The sequence below is a fragment of the Schistocerca nitens genome, chromosome 8 (genome assembly GCF_023898315.1).
Source record: "Schistocerca nitens isolate TAMUIC-IGC-003100 chromosome 8, iqSchNite1.1, whole genome shotgun sequence".
Classification (NCBI taxonomy): domain Eukaryota; kingdom Metazoa; phylum Arthropoda; class Insecta; order Orthoptera; family Acrididae; genus Schistocerca; species Schistocerca nitens.
The window spans coordinates 388,177,596-388,198,706 of record NC_064621.1 but is presented as its reverse complement, the minus strand read 5'-3'; the positions used below and the strand labels follow the sequence as shown (position 1 = coordinate 388,198,706).

The window sequence follows — 21,111 nt, the reverse complement described above, 5'->3', positions numbered from 1 at the left end:
CAGATGTAGTCTCCCATCATGCTTTCGTTATTCTGTCCTTGATATATATGTTCAAAATTCAGTATATCTTCTGGTTAGTAATCCCGTTACTCTTCCGTGTACGCTCCCATGTTGTCTTTGAATTTGTCTAAACGAGCGCGAAGAACATACCGTCCTTTCACGAATTTACAAGTCTGGTTTTATTCCTGGCAGCTTGAACTAACAATTGTAAACAACAGACGTGCATTCGAACAGTCAGCTGTTAGCCGGCAGAGTGAAGTAGGGAACATATGGCGATTTGTTACAAATCGCAGTGGAGCGACATCACTAAATTAAGTGTCTGCAACCACCTCCAGAAATTTTTGAAGAGGGTAAAAGTATGTGCAAAGTTAGTCCTACACACCTTTAATTCCGTAAATATAGATATATAGATAAAATAAAAGTAATACAGTTAGGGAACCGTCAGTTGAAACATAAAGATGAACAAAAAGTTAATATTTGTTACATAGTGCTACATAACACTGCCACAGTAATAAACCATTCTTCTCAAACCTTTTTTAGTAAGTCGTCCATGTGCCTAAACGGAATGATAAGGCAATCTTTTTGATCAATTTAGCTGATTTATTCACGAAAAATTAACAAACATCATGATGTGATTCTTCACTTTCTCCAGGCGTATTTTATGACGAAATAAATCTCGGGTGAACAGCCTGGTATGAGTGTGCATAGGACACAATATTTCGGCAATCGACCACGTTGTCATCATCAGGTGCGCTGATGTACTGGCCGGCGGTGGGCTGGTGCCAGGTATATATGGGACAATCTCCCTCCCGCTCCTCTCTCAGGCGTTTCCTATGAATCGTTGCGGTCCACGCCCCGAGCGCGGTCCAGGTGCAGTTTCCGTTCTCCCGCCGTCTGGGTGCTGTGTCCTGGATCTTCTCGTTCAGGAGAGTCTGCCGGCACCGCTCTCGTTATTCTTCCCTCCCCCGAAGTCGATACACTCTCGGAAAAATCCTTTTTCTTCTTAATCAGGGTGATCGCGGGTTCCCACGCCTTGCTAAGGATGTAACCGCTGTCATGATTCCGTTGTGGCTCCCTTACTCTGATCTCTATGGCTTCTTTGATGACACATTCCCAGTATTTGGAAGCCTGTGTCAGGACTTTGGTTTGGTCATAATCCATGCTGTGGATTTCCGACAGGCAATGCTCAGCGATTGCCGACTTACTGGGCTGTTGCAGTCTAGTGTGCCGTTGATGTTCTCAGCATCGGTCCTCAGTGGTACGAATTGACTGGCCTATGTATATACTCCCGCATTGGCAAGGTATCTGATAAACCCCTGATTTACGTAGACCAAGGTTGTCCTTGTCACTACCAAGAAGGTTCTTGGTTTTGCTTGGAGGACGGAAGATGGTTTTCACTTGGTGTTTACGTAAACTGCGTCCAATTTTCCGGCTAAGGCCCCACAAAACGGAATAATAGCCAAGGCCGCCTCCTCCTAAGGTTCATCCTCAGTTTCCGCCGGTGCTGAAGCTGTGGGATGTTGAGCCTTCCGAATTTGCCCTTCCTTGTAACCGTTCCTCCGAAACACGGTCTTCAGATGGTCCAGTCTTGTTGGAAATTGTCACTGTCGGATATGGTGTGAGCTCTGTCTACAAGAGTTTTGAGCACGCCATTTCTTTGTGCCGGGTGGTGGCAGCTATCCGCATGTAGGTACAAATCAGTGTGCTTCTTCTTCGTATACACGCTCTGGCCCAGCTCATCTTCTAATCAAAACATCTAGGAAAGGGAGCATCACATCCGTTTCGATCTCCATGGTGAACTTAATATTCTCGTATCGGAAGCTGATGTGTGAGGAAGTCTGCCAGTTTATCTCTTCCATGTGGCCAGATAACGAAGGTATCGTCCACGTATCTAAAGAAACAGATGGGTTTTAGATGTGCTGATTAAAGAGCTTCCTCTTCGAAATGTTCCATGTACATATTTGCGACAACGGGTGAGAGTGGACTCCCCATGGCTACTCCTTCTGTCTGCTCGTAATATTCACCGTCAAATAAGAAGTAAGTTGATGTCAGAAGAGGTCTGAAAAGGTTGGTGGTCTCTTCGTCAAATTTTTGGTTGGTGAGTTCATAGGATTTTTGTAACGGAACTTTAGTGAATAGAGATACCACGTCGAAGCTCAGATTCCTTAAGCACAAGGTTTTTGATGCGTCCCAGTAAATCTACCTAGTTACGGATATGGTGTGTACATCTCCCAACGTAAGGGCTAAGCAGTTGTTTGAGGTGCTTGGCAAGAAGGTACGTTGGGGCATTAATATTGCTGACAATGGGACGTAATGGAATCGATTCCTTGTGCACCTTCGGCAGTCCGTAAATTCTAGGAGGAACAGCAGCCCTCGGGCGTAGCTTCTTGGTAACCTCGTCAGGGAAGCCAGAATCCTTGAGAAGCGCCAGAGTCTTCCTCTCGACCCTATTGGTAGGATCGGTGTCAATCTTGCGGTATGTGCTGTCACCCAGTAGGCCTGAGGGAGGAGCGGGAGGGGAATTGTCCTGTATATACCTGGCGCCGACCCACCGCCGGTCATTACATCAACGCCCTTATGATGCCAACGTGGTCGATTGCCAATATTGTGTCGTACGCACACTCATTCCAGGCTGCTCACCCGAGACTTATTTCGGAACAAACATTATAATTAGCAAAGAAATATCTGAAATCTGTGATTACAATAATAAAAATTAACACACATAAACTGCTTGTACGAGTTAAAATTTACAGCCAGTCTTTCAACAAGTTGTTAGCTAGATGTTGTACTCATGTTGGACTGAACTACCAGCCTAGTTTCAGATTTGCTCTGTGACTCTCTTCCAGCTTTTGTCAGACATGCCTGCACTAGTGGAAATGCGGACAATGGCAACACCAAAACAAAAAATTTCAGGTATATGCCATTACGAATAGTACCTGATTCTTTCCCCAACTGAAAGATCTTAAAACTGCCTACTTATCTCACTCCTTTTTCAGTTCTAAATATCTTACTATCCTGATTAAGACTGTCAGAAGCTATATAATTCATTCATATTTCATTACAGTAACGCAGTATCAATTTATTCATCAGCTTCCCTTTTGTGGTATGTTCCTACTGATTCTGTTGAATTTGAGACATAAGCATTCTCGAAACATTTCAATGCAAAGTGAATATTGAGTAATTGGTCAAATCATTGCCTATCAGTAGCTAAGACGAACACGCAACAAGTTACTGATTATATTTATAGCAGGGCAGTTGGAGGGAACAAACGTTTCGCGTTGACTGTATCCGTGTCCCAATTTATGGCTCAAATGGCTCTGAGCACTATGGGACTTAACATCTAAGGTCATCAGTCCCCTAGAACTTAGAACTACTTAAACCTAACTAACCTAAGGACATCACAGACATCCATGCCCGAGGCAGTATTCGAACCTGCGACCGTAGCGGTCGCGCGGTTCCAGACTGTAGCGCCTAGAACCGCTCGGCCACTCCGGCCGGCGTCCCAATTTACAAACAATGCACCATTGTAGGATGAGCATGAGAATGATAATTTGGATAATCTCTGCTCTATTAGTGTCAATGAAGAGGACAGACGAAAGCAAAAAATACGCATTGAGCTTCTTGAGCTAATCTAGTGCTGAAGCTCACGCATTCGTCAGCCGTGTCGTTTCTGGGAACCGAAACCCTTGAAAACAATTGCTCTCAACGTCGCTGAAGGCGTGGAACTTAAAGGCGACACTGATGATATTGAGTGCATTGTTTCGGAGCAGGTAGATGAATTTTTTAGACTAAAATGAGCATTTTGACCCTTCGTGATGAATTAGTGGGTACATTTGGTTGAAGACTGTAAGAATAGAACTGTATTGTTGACTATCGATAGTCGCCTCTCTGCCGAGCGAAGAGCAACAGTCGTGGCGTAGCTTTCGTGGAGCGTGGGCGGAGTGTTGTGTTGACGCCGTGGTTGCATCACATATCTTATAAGTTAGGATGAAGTAATTGAAAATGTTTGCCACACAAGTTTTGCGTTTTATGTCAGTGTTCATGAAGCAGTATCATTGTTTATACACAAGGTGATGTTTCTCGGTTTCGGGTGTCGTGTCGGGAGGAAAACAGTCAACCGCGTCGCGACTATTAGGGAAAAATATTGTGGATCTGTATGATCCTAACTGCAAGTTCTAAGTCAAAGAAACACATGTGGTTTTGACTTTCTCAATATCACGAGCGCAGGTACTTTCTCGTTCGCATATCGTACCCGAAATTTTATGGAGTATTCGCGTCGCAGTTCGGTCACGAGTACGCTCGTGTTATAAGTTATTCAATTGTGTAATAAATACTGTTGGAATAACTGTGCCAATCGTCGACTTATAAAACATCCATTGAACAGTGATTATTATGCGTTCTATGCACCGTGTTTGTGCTTTGTGTGGTGTCACCGCCAGATACCACACTTGCTAGGTGGTAGCCTTTAAATCGGCCGCGGTCCATTAGTATACGCCGGACCCGCGTGTCGCCACTGTCAGTGATAGCAGACCGAGCGCCACCACACGGCAGGTCTAGAGAGACGTACTAGCACTCGCCCCAATTGTACAGCCGACGTTCATAGCAATGGTTCACTGACAAATACGCTCTCATTTGCCGAGACGATAGTTAGCATAGCCTTCAGCTACATTTGCTACGACCTAGCAAGGCGCCGTATTCAATTCATAATTAATATTATGAAGCATGTACCGTAACGAGAGATGTTCTACAATTGTGGATTAAAGTTAAGTATTATATCAACTACGTACTTTATTTGCTACTATTAATTCCTTTAACTGTTCCAGACCTCACGCCAATCTGCGTGAGCTTAACGCGTGCCTTTCGGCTTCCTCTCATTGTGACTTGGCTGTCTTGTTAAGTCACAACACTTTGGATGCCATCATTTAGACAGCAGCCTTGTACTTTACGAGGACTAATATTGATCACGTCCATTATGGAATGATGTTAATTGTGAACAGTTCTGTGCCATCCTGTGCGTATGTTTAGCGGAATACAGTGAATTCTGTCACACCAACTTGGTTTTGTTGGTGTAAATGGCTCCTCTCCCTGCTAGACAATAGTTATTACAGAACACATCATAGCAGGCAATGCAAAAAGAAACAAATCAACTGCCGTGGGAAGGACCAGGTACATGGAATTAGGTACACGGTCGTTAAATATCCGGCCCTGTTCTGGTGTCTTGGGAGTGTTGCATAGTCTCGAGTGCTAATGGCTAACTTTTATAAGTACTGCATATCGACCCCCTTTCCTCCTGGGCGTGTGACATTGCGATGTACGTTTCCTGGACTTGTAAGCTTCGGTGATGAGGTGCCGATTTACTCGAAAACGGAAACAATGAATAACGTATGGAAACAGCGTATTTTGGATTGTTGTGTGACGTCAGACACTGTGTGCGCTATGGACCAAGGAGTTTAAGTTGCAGCTATTCTACTTTTCTGTTATGGAGTGCAGTGCAAAGATCCTGTGTTGGAGAGTTATTCTACTAATGCATGCTGCATCATCTGCGACATAGGCAGCCACTATGAGCAACGCGAAAAACTACAACCACACCATTGCTGCATTTCGCCTACCGGCCAGCAGGTGGCAGTGCTGATCGACACTGTGACACCGGGAATCGGGAGCTCGTGTGAAAGAGCCGCTCACGCCAATGGGCAGTCAGGAACGTAAGGCTTCGCAGCGCTGCGATTTCTGGCGCTAGCGTAACTGACTAGCAATGCAGAATTTCATGCAAATAGTGTTAAATGTTTACAGTGGAAGCAACTTGTAAAACTGACACGATAGTCTGTTAATGGGTACTAGATCATGATGGAGACTTATTTAGATTATCTCAAGGAATGCAGCTAGTGTTGATATAATACAGTGGAGGCAACTTATCGTATCGACATTACACTTTGACACTGGTCAGTTAGTGCAGTAAAGTTAAATGTCATTTCCCAGACCTGCTGTAATAGTCCATGTAATATGCTAATGTAATGCTACAGCAGCAGTGAATCTTTTGTCTAAATATAAGTGTACTTCTGTGGCATTGATTCTTTGCGTGATTGCTGTGCTTCTTAGCACGAATTACAGCGTTGGAGAGATTAACTTATTGCTTTTTTTGTGTACTGTGCAGGAGGGTTAGTATTATTTAGTCTTTATAATTTTTTTCTCTTCCCCCTTTTCCATTTTCTTGCTTGTGTGATGTAAGTAATTCATTATGTCAGCTAATGAGATCAATGCAGCACAGATAGTCAGGAATGTAGATGGAGATTCGTCAGGTGAAAGTAGTCCGATACAGAGGAAGGTTCAAGATAGTAGTATTGAAAATCGAGAGATTCTGGAAAGGGAGACTGTAGTTTGTCAGTTGAAATGGGAAGCCCTGGTGCTGTATCGTCACCAATAGTGACTACATCCAGACGAGAGGAGTGTACGCGTAACCCTGACATTTTCGCAACATTGATGAGTATGCTGAAGAAGGGTTTCCAGGAAACTAATAGGCAGATTGACCGAACTAATAGGAAGACTGACCAAATAAGTAAGCTAATGAAGGATTAACTTGTTGCTGCTATTGACAAAACTAATAGGCAGCTTGACCAAATCAATAGGCAGACAGAAGAAACTAGTAAGCAAGTGAAGGATGACAACGATCGACTGAAGGCATCGCCGGCCGTGGTGGCCAAGCGGTTAAAGGCGCTACAGTCTGGAACCGCGCGACCGCTACGGTCGCAGGTTCGAATCCTGCCTCGGGCATGGATGTGTATGACGTCCTTAGGTAAGTTAGCTTTAAGTAGTTCTAAGTTCTAGGGGACTTAACTTCTAAGTCCCATAGTGCTCAGAGCCATTTGAACCCTTTTTTTTTTTTTTTTTTTTTGACTGAAGGCATCCATAAAGAAAGTGGGGGACGAGTGTAATAAAAAGGTACACACACTTACGTCTCGATTAGATCAACATGTCTTACAGTAGATGAAACGTTTTGATTAGGCTGAAGCTGAAGTCAGTGAGTTAAAAGAGGAACTCATCAAAAGGGTTGTGGTCTATGGTAAATAATTTGAAAGACTGTATGGGAACGTGCAGGAGTGTAAACATAAGGTGCAAGCTGTTGTGCTGAATCAAGGTGTTTACATACGCCGTGTAGAGCAGGTGTGAAATGAAGTATCCAAGAGCCAGTCACTTATGGTCAACAGGTTAAAATTGAATTAAAGTCGTTATTGCGCAGTGGAGGCATAACAGGAGGTAGCATACTTGGCATAAAAAATGACGAGGTCTTTCTTAATATTGGGAATTTTAGGAATTTTGATCCAAACGTAAAATGGCATATGAGTGACTATTTAGACCAATTTAACGGTGTGCTATGTTAACTATGGGATGACCAGCGGAAGATACGCTTTGTTGCATCGGGAATGGAAGGCGAAGCTGGTACTTGGGGAATGAGAATAGGACGAAAATGCGATACATATTTGGAGTTTCAGAGGAAGTTTTTAAAACAATATTGGTCTCTGTGGAAGCAGAATGATGTGCCAAACCGCTTATAACAAAACATAAGGTTTCATAGAGGTCAACACCGGAACCTAAGGAAGTTTTTCTAAGATTATAATGAAGCAGACCTGTAGTTAGATGAGCCAATCAAGACAGAGTCAATGGTATCCTTGATCATATGTAAACTACCAGTAGCAGTTCAAGGTAAGATGCTGACTATTCCTATGAATGACGTAGAGGCGATTAAGTCAGCTTTGGAACAGCTAGATACACTGTATGAACAATGAGGAACTGAAGAAGATGGACATAATAGAGGTGTGACAGGAAACAGTGAGACAAATGCTGGTATCCGACCGCGTAATGGTAGGGGTATAGAGATCAGCGTTGGAATCAAGAGGATGACAGAAGATTTGAATGTAGTTTTCGAGTTCGTGGAGGTTACCGATGACAATGGGGTGCGTACGGACACCATCGCAACCGTAAACACAGTAAATGGAAGGATTGTTAAGAGGATCTCAAAAGGAGTAATCAACAGTATGCCTCAGGCCATGACAGGATTTGCAAAAGTCTTGATAGCAAAATACAGACTGGCATCCAGTCCGGCAGAGAGAATTATGAAGGAAATACTTACTGCCACCGCAAGCACAGTAAATGGCAGGATTGTTTAGAGTACTTCGAAGGAGTAATAAACAGTATGCCTCATGCCATGACAGGATTCGCACCATCCGTAATTCTGCTTAACCAGTCACCTCAAAGTATATTTTCTGAGATTTCTGTTAACTACCCAGCCATAGATCGAATGTGGGATGAAAAGATAGAATTATCCATGGAACGGTTCTGTGAGAATGCTCAGCAGACAAGGGAGAAGCACGACAGAATATGGCAGGTATGAGGCAGCAGATATTGTATTAATTTAGATTCATGTGCGTTCAAGCAAGGTAAACAAAGAGATACAGAAGTTCCACCATGTCTATAAGGGTCCGTATCGTATTATAGGTATCGAGTGTCCAAATACTGTCCAGTTGGAAGCCGTAAATTGTGGTAGACGTGAGGGCAAACATCATGTGGAAACCATTAAACCATATTATGAGTAGTATTGAAAACTAACAAGTATTGAAAACTAACATGTTTAAAGTTCCTAAACAAAATTTAAGGTAAAATAATTCTGCTGTGTATGTGATTATATAGTTAATTGTTTATGTAAACCGACAACTTTATAACAGTATGAGTAAGTGTTTATTTTTTATGGGAGCATTTCGTTATATTTTCTTGTGTGCTTAGTGCTGAGTGGTGGCACTGAGTTAAAGTAATATTTTTGGGTAGTACTGATAAGTGTTAACATGCTACGTGGTCTGGTATTATGTTCTTGATTGAGGACTTTAAAGCATTTTTTACTAAAAAGCTAAATGGGTGTGTTCTATATTATCAATTTGATACCTAATATGTGGGTAACTTGTAGACTTGTTCCTCAGGACAACATGGAAACTAGCTGCTACCGTGCTTCGGCACAGCAGTGTATATTTTCAGTGGGCAGAGTATCTGCAGTGTGCACAGGCTCATTTAAAGATTTGTGGATATTACTTTAATTTATGTATTCCTGTTAAAGCTAGTTGAGGAAACTGTAAGGGCTACTATAACCTGAAGATGTGATGCGTAGGTTAAGACCAGGTCAACATTGAAAATGGACTGTTAAGTTTGTTCCATGTACACCATGGATGGATTACTGCAAGGCGTGGGTAGGAATCTGATGTCTGGCTGTTCGAGTACAGTATTTCTGTCAGCGGTCATTTAATCTTCTGTAGCTGCGAGCTGGCAGCACTGCAACAGACCAACCCTTTCTCCACTTTTCCCTGTAATAAACGCCCTAGGGGTGCAGTGCTGAGAGTAATGAAGTTTTGTGTGTGAGTGTGTGTGTGTGTGTGTGTGTGTGTGTGTGTGTGTGTTGACGACCAAGTGCTGATGCGTAAGAGCAAAAAAAATTTTTTCTTGTTCTGACGGTGTCAGCGGTGTACTTAAAATCACTGTGTTTACGTAGATTTTATGCATTTGTACCTCCTTTTTCAGGAACTTAAATGATATTGTATTTTGCATTTGTATTTTCCTTTATCTTATAATTGTAATTATGTTTTTCTCTAGTGGGCTGCACTGTAGGTAGGTTTGTAAGCGTTTGTGATTTCTTGAATGTACTATAACATTACATTTCTTGACATATGTTTGCATGTCATGGTATGGCTTTGCGATAGTCTGTCGACTGTGATACTAGCCGTGGGACGGGGTGTCCCACAACTACCCCTCCCAATCACCACCTCCAGAGGGGTTTCTGATTTGGCATGTTTTTCCTAATTATCTAATAGCATTCGAAAACATTCTTGTGCTGGAATGAAAGTATTGAATATCGCATAGAGTATCGTTGACAATCGATAGTCGCCTCCCTGCCGAGCGCAGAGCAACAATAGGAAGTCGTGGCGTACCTTCTGTTGAGCGTGGGCGGAGTGTTACGTTGATGCCGTGGCTGCAACACGTATCCTACAAGTTTGGGTAAAATATTTGAAAATGTTTGCCACACAAGTTGTGCGTTTAATTTCAGTGTTCAAGAAGTAGTATCATTGTTCGTACACAAGGTGATGTTTCTTGTGTCGTATCGCGAGAACAACGATCAACCGCGTCGCGACGGTTACGGAAAAATGATGTGGGTCGGTATGATCGTAATTGCAAGTTCTAAGTGAAAGAAACATATATCGTTTGGACTGGCTCAATATCACGAGAGCAGATACTTTCTCGTTCGCATATCGTACCCGAAATTATATGCAGCATCCGCGTCGCGATTCGGTCACGCGCACGCTCGTGTAATAAGTTATTGAATTGTTTACTACTGTTGGAAGAACTGTGCCAATCATCGACAGAGAAAACTTCCTTTGAACAGTGGTTATTTTTCGTTCTGTGCACCTTGTTTTTGCTTTCGATGCCGTCATTTAGAAGCAACCTTGTACGTTACAACGAACATGCATTTGAGCACTAATACTGATCATGTCCATTGTGGAATAATTTTAATTGTGAACAGAGCAGCCCCACCCTGTGCTAGTGTTTAACACAATACAGTCAATTGTGTCAGATCAACTTGGTATTTTTGGTGTGAATGGCTCCTCTCCCTGCTATACAAAAGCTATTATAGAACACATCACAGCAGGCAGTGCAGAGAGCAGTAGATCAACTGCCGCGAGAAGTACCACGTACGTGCGCTAAGGGACACGGCCGTTAAATATCCAGCTCCGTTCCTGTGTCTAGGGAGTATTGTACAGTCTCCAGTAAAGGCTAGCTTTTATAAGTACTGGATATCGAGCTACTTTCCTCCCTGGCGTGTTACAAGATGAATTGGCAGTTTTATCGGTTGTGTTATTATTTTCGTAAATGGCCATATGTAAAGCGCAGCATCAATCCTAAAATGAAGCAATTTCAACGGAAGACTGTACGTCCTTCTTCCTACAAATCAAAATTGCCATTCCTTTCCACTTATTTTACTTGTAAGACCTGCTCGAAGGATAGAAATCGATTAAAATATCTTAAAATTTAAAAATTTTTCTGTATTAACGTCTATTATCGTCATTGTTCTGTGAACCTCGAAATCTGCGTACAGTGTTTCAAGGTTAACGAAATGATAGTCTTGAGACGCACAAGTCGCTCAAGGAAGCAACATCGTTTGACAAACAACGTCTAGAAGCGAAGTTACAACAGTCATCATATGTATTACTTGGCTACATATTGGAACAATATGCACACTTGACTACGGTAAAGTATGAGCATACTACGCCACTTTTGGAGAAGGCGTACTGCGTTAGTCTGACAGTAAAAGCCCCAGAAGTCACATTATGTAATCATTGCCACGATCTGTCCATTTGGTTTACTTATCTTGCTGAAGCTGTAAATTTCATATTCGATGAGGAATACAGTATACGACAATAGAATAACTTCTCTTTTGAGAAATATGACTCTGTAAGAACATCATCTGTGAACACATATTGCTCCAAATAACTGTTTCGGGTTTTGTCTCATAATACTTCTTCATTACTCTTCTGAATTTGCTAGTCGTAATTATTTGTTACACGGTGTCGTCCCTTATGTTGAAGGCTTTAAATTCGTTAACTTCACACTTTGATTGTCTGCAAATGTAGAATTCTACAAATGCAAAACTTGATTGGTAGTATAGTAGACACATCTACAGTATTTACTGTTCTAGCTATGTGCTTCTATTCACCGAAGAAACTTCCAGACGTCGTCGTGAAAGAAACTGTGACCATTTGGTAACAAAGGAATCCCGAGTATTTACTTAGAGAATATAATAAACTGGCTGTAACCATGTACCAATAAGGTGAAAAATTCCCCAAGGCCTATGACATTAGAAGAACGTATAAAATGTTATGTAAACTGTTATAGTTTCCTTTTCGTAAAATGCAATGGAATGATAGTATCTCTTGCTTCTACAATTGAGAACTCCGGTGTTTTCCACATCTGCGCGTATTCCCTTTACCTTATCTCATCCTCTGCAAAATTAGTAATACCACAGGGAGTGTCATAGAATGACATAAATAAATCTGTGCTGTGGGACTCCACACTGCATTTAAATTAGCATGAAATTACATTAGCTTTGGATTATGTTTGATGTCGGACAACACCACAGTTGATTCCCTCTCCAAATGTGAAAAATTGACAAGTAGAGAAACTGTATGAGAAGGAGCCTCAGATCAAGAAGGTAATTTATTTATATTCAGTCACTTACGCCACTACTGACGGCAGTTGTGCCCGAGTCGTGAGCTCTGGAAGGTGACGTCGCGTTCGCTCCATTCATAACGTAGTACGTTCTGTAGTGATTCAGCCCGAAGAAGTCGGCAGATCCTGCAACAGTTTATTCACGTTTGACACCATCACTAGGTTTAATATCACGCTGTTGGAGTAAGCAATTATAACATAAAAAGGAAAGGTTTTGGTGCAGTGATACTGATAAATAATTGTAGGGGTCACACACTCATAGGCAGGAAACCCCCTGCTGTTTGGCCAGGCACCTGTGTAGTGTCGCTAGACGCCATGAAAAAATGGTTCAAATGGCTCTGAGCACTATGGGACTCAACTGCTGAGGTCATTAGTCCCCTAGAACTTAGAACTAGTTAAACCTAACTAACCTAAGGACATCACACACATCCATGCCCGAGGCAGGATTCGAACCTGCGACCGTAGCGGTCTCGCGGTTCCAGACTGCAGCGCCAGAACCGCGCGGCCACTTCGGCCAGACGCCATGAAATAGAAGTAAATTTTATGTTATTTATTCCTCTGTACGCAACTCGTTGCCATATTTTCCTAGCCACATCTTAGGAGGCTAGTGGCTTAGCAGGCTGGCGAAGCATCTGCTGAACGCAGCGGCTGCCCCAGGCTGCCGTAATTCGCCGCAACAGCCGTGTGCTCAGGATGGCGACTTCCAGAAGGGAGGTTGCCGCCCATGGTGCGGAAGGCTCACCCCGTCGGAAGTCCTGCTCAGAGATGGCGGAGACCACAGCGTGTCTCACACGGTGATCCGTGAGTACTCCATCCCCTGCTGGGCATTGCCCCCCATCTCCAATCAGATAGGTCGAATGTCAGCTCCTTGGAGATAGTGCTCATTACTGATCCTGGCCCCCAGTTCGGTAGGCCGTATGCCCCAAGCGAATTCTGAAGTCATGATTAGTTCGTGCTCCAGCCTGGCCACGGTGTTACAAAATTCCGTTAATGGACTGGTCTTATCAGAGTCCCAAAGGAAACCACATGCGGTACCATTATGATGAGTTAGTTGACCTCGCTCCTGGCCCCAGTATCCAAAGCCATTACTTTGGTTTTTCAGCTCCTGAGAATGGTCTGCCATTCCTATACAGATATTGAGACACATGATCAAGCACGTCCCCAGCAGAGTTTAAACCGTGTTGAAAGGGAACGATGGACAGACCCCATTATGCACTAAGTGTCCAGGTGATTACGATCAGATAGGGCTCATTATCTAAGGCATTGCAGTTCTGATTAGAGGCAACTTTTCCTTTATCTTAATTATCTTTAATGTTTGTACTGTACAATATCAATTTCATTGAACGATTTACGTTAACTAACATCAGATATTACTGATAGAAGTCCAACTAGATAGTAAACTCTAAGCGGTATACAGTTACATAACTGAAATTATCCATGGCCACATCTAAATTAAATAAGATTCATCTAAGTACGTAAAATAAATTTGACCAAGTGGTGATCGTCTTTTCTGGTGTGATGGTCTACAAAATCGCTCCGATATCAGCAACGTTGCTCTCAATGTTGTCACATTTTGCATCAGAACACGGTCATAGGCAGTGTCTAAATTAACTAATTATGTGTCAGTAGCAAATATGAAACTATTCTGGAGGCTGTACAGAGAGCTGAAGGGACTATTTATCTACAGCAAGGAAGAGCGTTACGTATGGAACTCCAGATGCAAAGACTAATACGAGGGTCGCCCAACAAGTACTGTCCCACATTTTTTTAAAAGAAAGCCATTAATATACATAGGCAAATGACCCTGTTGGTGCTTCACGTTTGAAGTTTGGTCTGCGTGTCGGTGAAGTTCCGAACCGTTCTGGCAGATGTCAGAGCCATAGTACAGGGTCGAAATGGCGTCTAAATACTACTGACGTTACAAGCAGCGTACTGTTATCGAATTCTTGTGTGCAGAAAAAGAAACGGTGATGAACATCCATACACGTTTGTGTGCAGTGTATGGTGATGCTGCAGTTGATAGTACAGTTGGGCGATAGGTAAAGACAGTTACAGCCTCAGGAAATGCAGAAACAGAGCTCCAAGATCAGCCACGCTCGGGCGTCCTGTCACAGCCACTGCTCCGGACACGCTGAATCGTGCGGATGCCATTATTCGTGCCGACCGGCGCACCACAACCCGACAACTGGCTCTACAGTTGTCGGTCACCATAGGAGGTGCGTCTGCTATGATCGAGACTCTCGTGTATTAAATGAGATGCTCACGTTGAGTTCCAAGAATGCTCAAAGAAAGGCCATTTCATCTGAATTGTTGGAGCGTTTTGAGACCGATAGAGAGGCCTTTCCGTCATAAATCTTTACAGGGCACGCAGATGCACCTCTTTGCGCCGGAAACAAAAAGGCAGTCCATGGAGTGGCATCATCATCGTTCACCACAACAGAAGAAATTCAAGACAACCCCGTCTGTCGGTAAACTTATGGTGGCGGTCTTCTGGGATTGGGGTGGCGTCATTCTCGTAGATGTGATGCCAAGAGGGTCAATCATCAATTCAGAGGTATACCGTACGTGAAGATTTTGTATAAACTCAAGAAGCGTTTCCGACGTGTTCGGTTGCACAGGAATCCAGCAAATCTTGCTCTAACACGATAATGCACGCCCACACACAAGAATTTTTTTGCGGCGGGGGGGGGGGGGGGGGGACGGTAATCACTATCCTGTCTAGTATGACGTGGCTCGCCGCGAATTCGGCTCCTGTGTTATTTTCTTCATCTCGAGTAGCACTTGCAGCCTAAGTCCTCGGATATTTGTCGGATGTATTCCAACCTCTTCCTTGCTCTACAGTTTTTTGCCCTCTACAGCTTCCTCTGGTACCATGGACATCATTCCCTGATGTCTTAACAGACGTCTTATCATCCTGTCCGTTCTCTTTCTCAGTGTTTTCCACACATTCCTCTACTCTCCGATTCTGCACACAACCTCCTCATCCCGTACCTTATCAGTCCACCCAATTTTCAACATTCGTCTGTAGCACCACATCTGAAACGCGTCGATTCTCCTCTGTTCCGGTTTTCCAACAGTTCATGTTTCACTACCATACAGTACCGTGCTCCAGACGCACATTCTCAGAAATTTCTTCGTCAAATCAATGCCTATGTTTGATAGCAATAGGCCTTTCTCGGCAGTGAATGTCGTTTTTCCCAGGGCTAGCCAGCATTTGATATCCTCCTTGCTCCGTCCGCCGTTGTTATTTTGCTGCCTAGGTAGCAGAACTCCTTACCTTAATCTACTACGTGACCATCAATCCTGATGTTAAGTTTCTCGCTGTTCTGACTTCTGCTACTTCTCATTGCTTTCGTCTTTCTTCGGTTTACTCTCAATCCACATTCTGCACTCATTAGACTGTTCATCCCATTCAGCATATCATGTAATTATTCTTCACTTTCACTCAGGATACCAATGTCATAAGCGAATCGTATCATTGATATCCTTTCACCATTAATTATACTTTCATTCCTAAACCTTTCTCTTATTTCCACCGTTGCTTCTTCGAAACACAGATTGAACAATAGAGACGAAGGACTGCATCCCTGTTTTACACCCTTTTTAATTCGAGCGCTTCGTTCTTGGTCGTCCACTCATATTATTCCCTCTTGGCTCTTCTACTTATTGTATATTACACGCCTTTCCCTGCATCTTATCTCTATTTTTCTCAAAATTTCGAACATCTTGTACCATTTTAAGTTCTCGGACACTTTTTCCCGTTTGACAAATCCTATGAATGTGTCTTCATTTTTCATTAGTCTTGCTTCCACTATGATCAACAACGTCAGGATTGCCTCACTAGTGCCTTTACCCTTTCTAAAGCCAAACTGATCGTCATCTAGCACATCCTCATTTTCTTTTCCATTACACTGTATATTATTCTTGTCATCAACTTAGATGCATATGCTAAAAAAATGGCTCTGAGCACTATGGGACTCAACTGCTGAGGTCATTAGTCCCCTAGAACTTAGAACTAGTTAAACCTAACTAACCTAAGGACATCACAAACATCCATGCCCGAGGCAGGATTCGAACCTGCGACCGTAGCGGTCTTGCGGTTCCAGACTGCAGCGCCTTTAACCGCACGGCCACTTCGGCCGGCAGATGCATATGCTGTTAAGCAACTTGTGGAGTAATTCTTGCACCTGTCACCCCTTGCATTCTTCGGAATTATGTGGGTGATATTTTTACGAAAGTCAGATGGTACTCCTGAATGTCTCCAGACTCATACATTCCACACAGCAAAGTGAATAGTCGTTTTCTTGCCACTTACCCCAATGATTTCAGAAATTCTGATGGAATTTTATCTACCCCTTCTGCTTTACTTGATTTTAAGTCCTTAAGAGTTCTCTTAAAATCTGATTCTAATTGGGGATCTCCTATCTCTGCTAAATCGACTCCAGACGAATCTCCACCCCCCCCCCCCTCACAGACGCCTTCCGTGTACACCCTCCTCGACATTTAACAGTGGGATTCCAGTTGCTCTCCTAATGTTAAACTAAACTCTCTCCGAACAGGTCTTGGAAGGCCCATCGGCAACGACCGGCCGATCCTCAGCCCACAGGCGTCACTGGAGGAGGATACGGAGCGGCATGTGGTCAGCACACCGCTCTCCCGGCCGTATGTCAGTTTACGAGACCGAAGCCGCTAAATCCCAATCAAGTAGCTCCTCAGTTTGCCTCAAAAGGTCTCAGTGCTCCCGCTTGCCAACAGGGCTCGGCAGACCAGATGGTAACCCATCCAAGTGCTAGCCCAGCACGACTTGCTTTTTATGACATCAAAGTTTGTTTTGATTTTCTTCTATGCTGAGTCAGTCGATCCGACAACCATTTCTTTATCGATTTCTTCACATTTTTCATGCAGCCATTTCGTCTTAGCTTCTCTGGACTACCTATTTATTTAATTCTTCAGTGACTTGTATTTCTGGGTTCCTGAATTTCCCCTCAACATTTTTGTTCTTCATTCTTTCACGATCAACTAAAGTGTTTCTTTTGTTAGCGGTGGTTTCTCCTCTGTGACCATCTTTGCACTTACATTTTCCGTTCATCAGTCCGCTAGCCTTAGACCTACTTAAACCTAACTAACCTAAGGACATCACACACACATCCATGCTCGAGGCGGGATTCAAACCTGCGACCGCAGCAGCAGCACGGTTCCGGACTGAAGCGCCTAGAACCGCTCGGTCACAGCGTCCGGCCTAACTTCAGTGAATGCCCGTTTTAGAGTTGTTCATTCCTCTTCAACTGTACTGCGTACTGAGCTATTCCTGTATCTATAGCCTTAGAGAACTTCAAGCGTGTGTGGCCATTCCTGGTTACTTATGAATCTTACTTCTTTGCATATTGTTTCTTCCTGATTAATCACCGGCCGGGGTGGCCGAGCGGTTCTAGGCGCTACAGTCTGAAACCGCGCGACCGCTACGCTCGCAGGTTGGAATCCTGCCTCGGGCATGGATGTGTGTGATGTTCTTAGGTTAGTTAGGTTTAAGTAGTTCTAAGTTCTAGGGGACTGATGACCACAGGAGTTGAGTCCCATAGTGCTCAAGCCATTTGAACCATTTGAACCTGATTAATCTCTTGAATTTCAGCCTACTCTTTATCACTACAACATTGTGATATGAGTCTTGCAATCAAGTATCTGATTTCGGAATCTGACCATGATGTAATCTAACTGAAAATTTCCAGGATCACCCGGTCTTTTCCAAGTATACCTCCTGCTCTTGTGGTTGTTGAACTGTGTATCCCCTATTACCAACTGCTTTACAGAACTCAATTACTTTTTTCTCCTCTCCCATTCCTTGTCCCAAGCCCATGTTCTCTTGTAACCTTTTTTTCCTAATCCTTCCCCTACAACCGCATTTCAGCACCCACAACTAATTCATTTTTATCTCCCCTTACATTCTGCATTACCCTTTCAATATCTTCATTTACTTTCCCTATCTCATCATCTTCAGCTTGAGACGTCGGCATTTATACCTGAACTATCGTTGTCTGTGTTGGTTCCCTTTCGATTCTGACAAGAATAGCCCTATCACTGAAATGTTCAATGTAACACACTCGTCACCCTACCTTCCTATTCATACAGAATCCTACGCCCGTTATATCATTTTCAGCTGCTGTTGGTATTACCCTACACTCATCTGACCAGAAATCCTTGTCTTCTTTCCATTTCACTTCACTGACTATTACTATATCTAGATTGTGCCTTGGCATTTCCATTTTCAGATTTTCTAGCTTCCCTAACACATTCAAGCATCTGACATTCCACGCCTCGACCCATAGAACGAATCCTGTTCTTGATTATTTTTTCTTTTTCTCATGGTACCCTCGCCCTTGGCAGTCCCCTTCCGGAAATCTGAAAGGAGGACTATTCCGGAAACTTTTACCAATTGAGAGATCATCATGACACTTTTTCATTTACAGGCCACGTGTCATGTGGATGCACGTTATGTGTCTTCATTGCCTTCAGCATCCTCATGCCATTGATCATTGCTGGTGCTTCCGCCTTTAGGGGCCAGAGAATGCCCTAAACCTCTGTCCGCTCCTCCACCCTCTTTGACAAGGTCGTTTGCAGAACCAAGGTGACTTCTTATGCCGGAAGTCTTCGGCCGCCAATGCTGATTATTAATCAAAATTTAAGCAGTTGCGGGTTTCGCACTCCGGACTGAGGACGCTTTGATTACTAATCAAAGAAGCTACCGCACCAAAACAACGTGTCGTAAGAAAGAGGATTAGTTATTGTTAAAATACCCTCTTCTTTCTCCAAACGTGGACAGTTATGCCTAGAAGCCGACAGCGACCTTTCGCATCGAGAGCGCTAGATATATATTGTTAAGTCCTGTTCAGTATCTGAATTACTTGCATAAACCTCCATCTGAAAAGCAAATTCAAAAACAGAGCTTAAAAAAGTAACTCCTTGTGTCTTGTATGATTTATAATAAATTCAGAACTTGGCAACGAAAAATCTGAAGATTACCCTCACTTAGTGAGTGGAATTAGTTATAGATGAAATTGTACTGGACTTGTGCTTGTTTCATCTCAACTTACAAGCCTAACTTTCGCTGATTCCCGTGCAGGCGATGCCTGTGTCGACAGATTTTGTTTTCTCCTCTACGTTATAATCTTTTGCGTGAAGTTTTGCTGAAATGTAAGTTACTAAAATTAAAATTGCTATATTAGACTGCCACACATACAACTGGGAATGGATACATTATATCCACACCTCTGATGTATTCTACTTCCTCCTGCGTGAAACTCGGCAACCTCGAACGAGGTCGGCCCTCCTCCTCACTGTTGGCGTCTACTCTCTCACGCATCACTGCCGGGTAGTCGCCCTCTTCACTGAAGATGGGATGAGCGTAGAGTCCTGCCTGAAAAATGGAAAATTTTTCCCTTGACAAACAACGTCTACTTCCAGAATGGATGGAAATAGTGATCATCTACAGCGATATACAAGGCATGCTTGGATATGATAGGAGATATTAAATACGATTTACGAAAGAAGAAAATACAAAAATGCATCAGATAAATCAACCAAAATGGATTACGAACGTCTAAAAAATTAGAATGAAATGGCTAAGCGAGAATGACTAAAGGACAAATACAGGTCTGCAGATTCTTGAAGTACAGGGTTATTACAAATGATTGAAGCGATTTCACAGCTCTACAATAACTTTACTATTTGAGATATTTTCACAATGCTTTGCACACACATACAAAAACTCAAAAAGTTTTTTTAGGCATTCACAAATGTTCGATATGTGCCCCTTTAGTGATTCGACAGACATCAAGTCGATAATCAAGTTCCTCCCACACTCGGCGCAGCATGTCCCCATCAATGAGTTCGAAAGCATCGTTGATGCGAGCTCGCAGTTCTGGCACGTTTCTTGGTAGAGGAGGCTTAAACACAATCTTTCACATAAGGTGAAGTCGGGAGAGCGTGGAGGCCATGACATGAATTGCTGATCATGATCTCCACCACGACCGATCCATCGTTTTTCCAATCTCCTGTTTAAGAAATGCCGAACATCATGATGGAAGTGCGGTGGAGCACCATCCTGTGGTACGTTTAGCTCCCTGCTTGCTTTATTCGTCGACTTCTGCGGGCTACGCGTGAAACTTGCCCGCACGCGTTCAACCGTTTCTTCGCTCACTGCAGGCTGACCCGTTGATTTCCCCTTACAGAGGCATCCAGAAGCTTTAAACTGCGCATACCATCGCCGAATGGAGTTAGCAGTTGGTGGATCTTTGTTGAACATCGTCCTGAAGTGTCGTTGCACTGTTATGACTGACTGATGTGAGTGCATTTCAAGCACGACATACGCTTTCTCGGCTCCTGTCGCCATTTTGTCTCACTGCGCTCTTGAGCGCTCTGGCGGCAGAAACCTGAAGTGCGGCTTCAGCCGAACAAAACTTTATGAGTTTTTCTACGTATCTGTAGTGTGCCGTGACCATTTGTCAATGAATGGAGCTACAGTGAATTTATGAAATCGCTTCAATCATTTGTAATAGCCCTGTACTAAGGGAAAAATAGATGCCATCTATATTAAAACTGAAAAGATAACTGAAAGAAAAGAAAAGCACCTGTATGATATCGAATGTTTAGATAATAAGCCAGTCTTAAACAAAAACTGAATGGTGGAAGAACTGTATAGAGTGGCTATGTAAGAGAAATGAGCTTGAAGACACAATTATAGAAAGGGCAATGAAAGTAAATGAAGTTGAGATTGGAGATACAATACTGTGAGAAAAATTTAACAAATCATGGAAGTTCCAAATCGAGACAAAGTATCTGAAGTGGACATTCCTCAGA

General features: G+C 43.2%; 1 protein-coding gene across 1 annotated transcript in view; it reads right to left on the bottom strand.

Moving 5' to 3' along the window:
• Positions 1-21,111, bottom strand: part of LOC126198858 (myrosinase 1-like) — an 89,474-nt gene that overhangs the window by 22,660 nt on the left and 45,703 nt on the right. Inside the window, exons 7-8 of the mRNA XM_049935447.1 lie at positions 19,522-19,669; positions 12,269-12,384 (exon numbers count right to left, since the gene is read on the bottom strand). Of these exons, the coding sequence (XP_049791404.1) occupies positions 12,269-12,384; positions 19,522-19,669 (264 nt within the window). The remainder of the gene's footprint in view (positions 1-12,268; positions 12,385-19,521; positions 19,670-21,111) is intronic.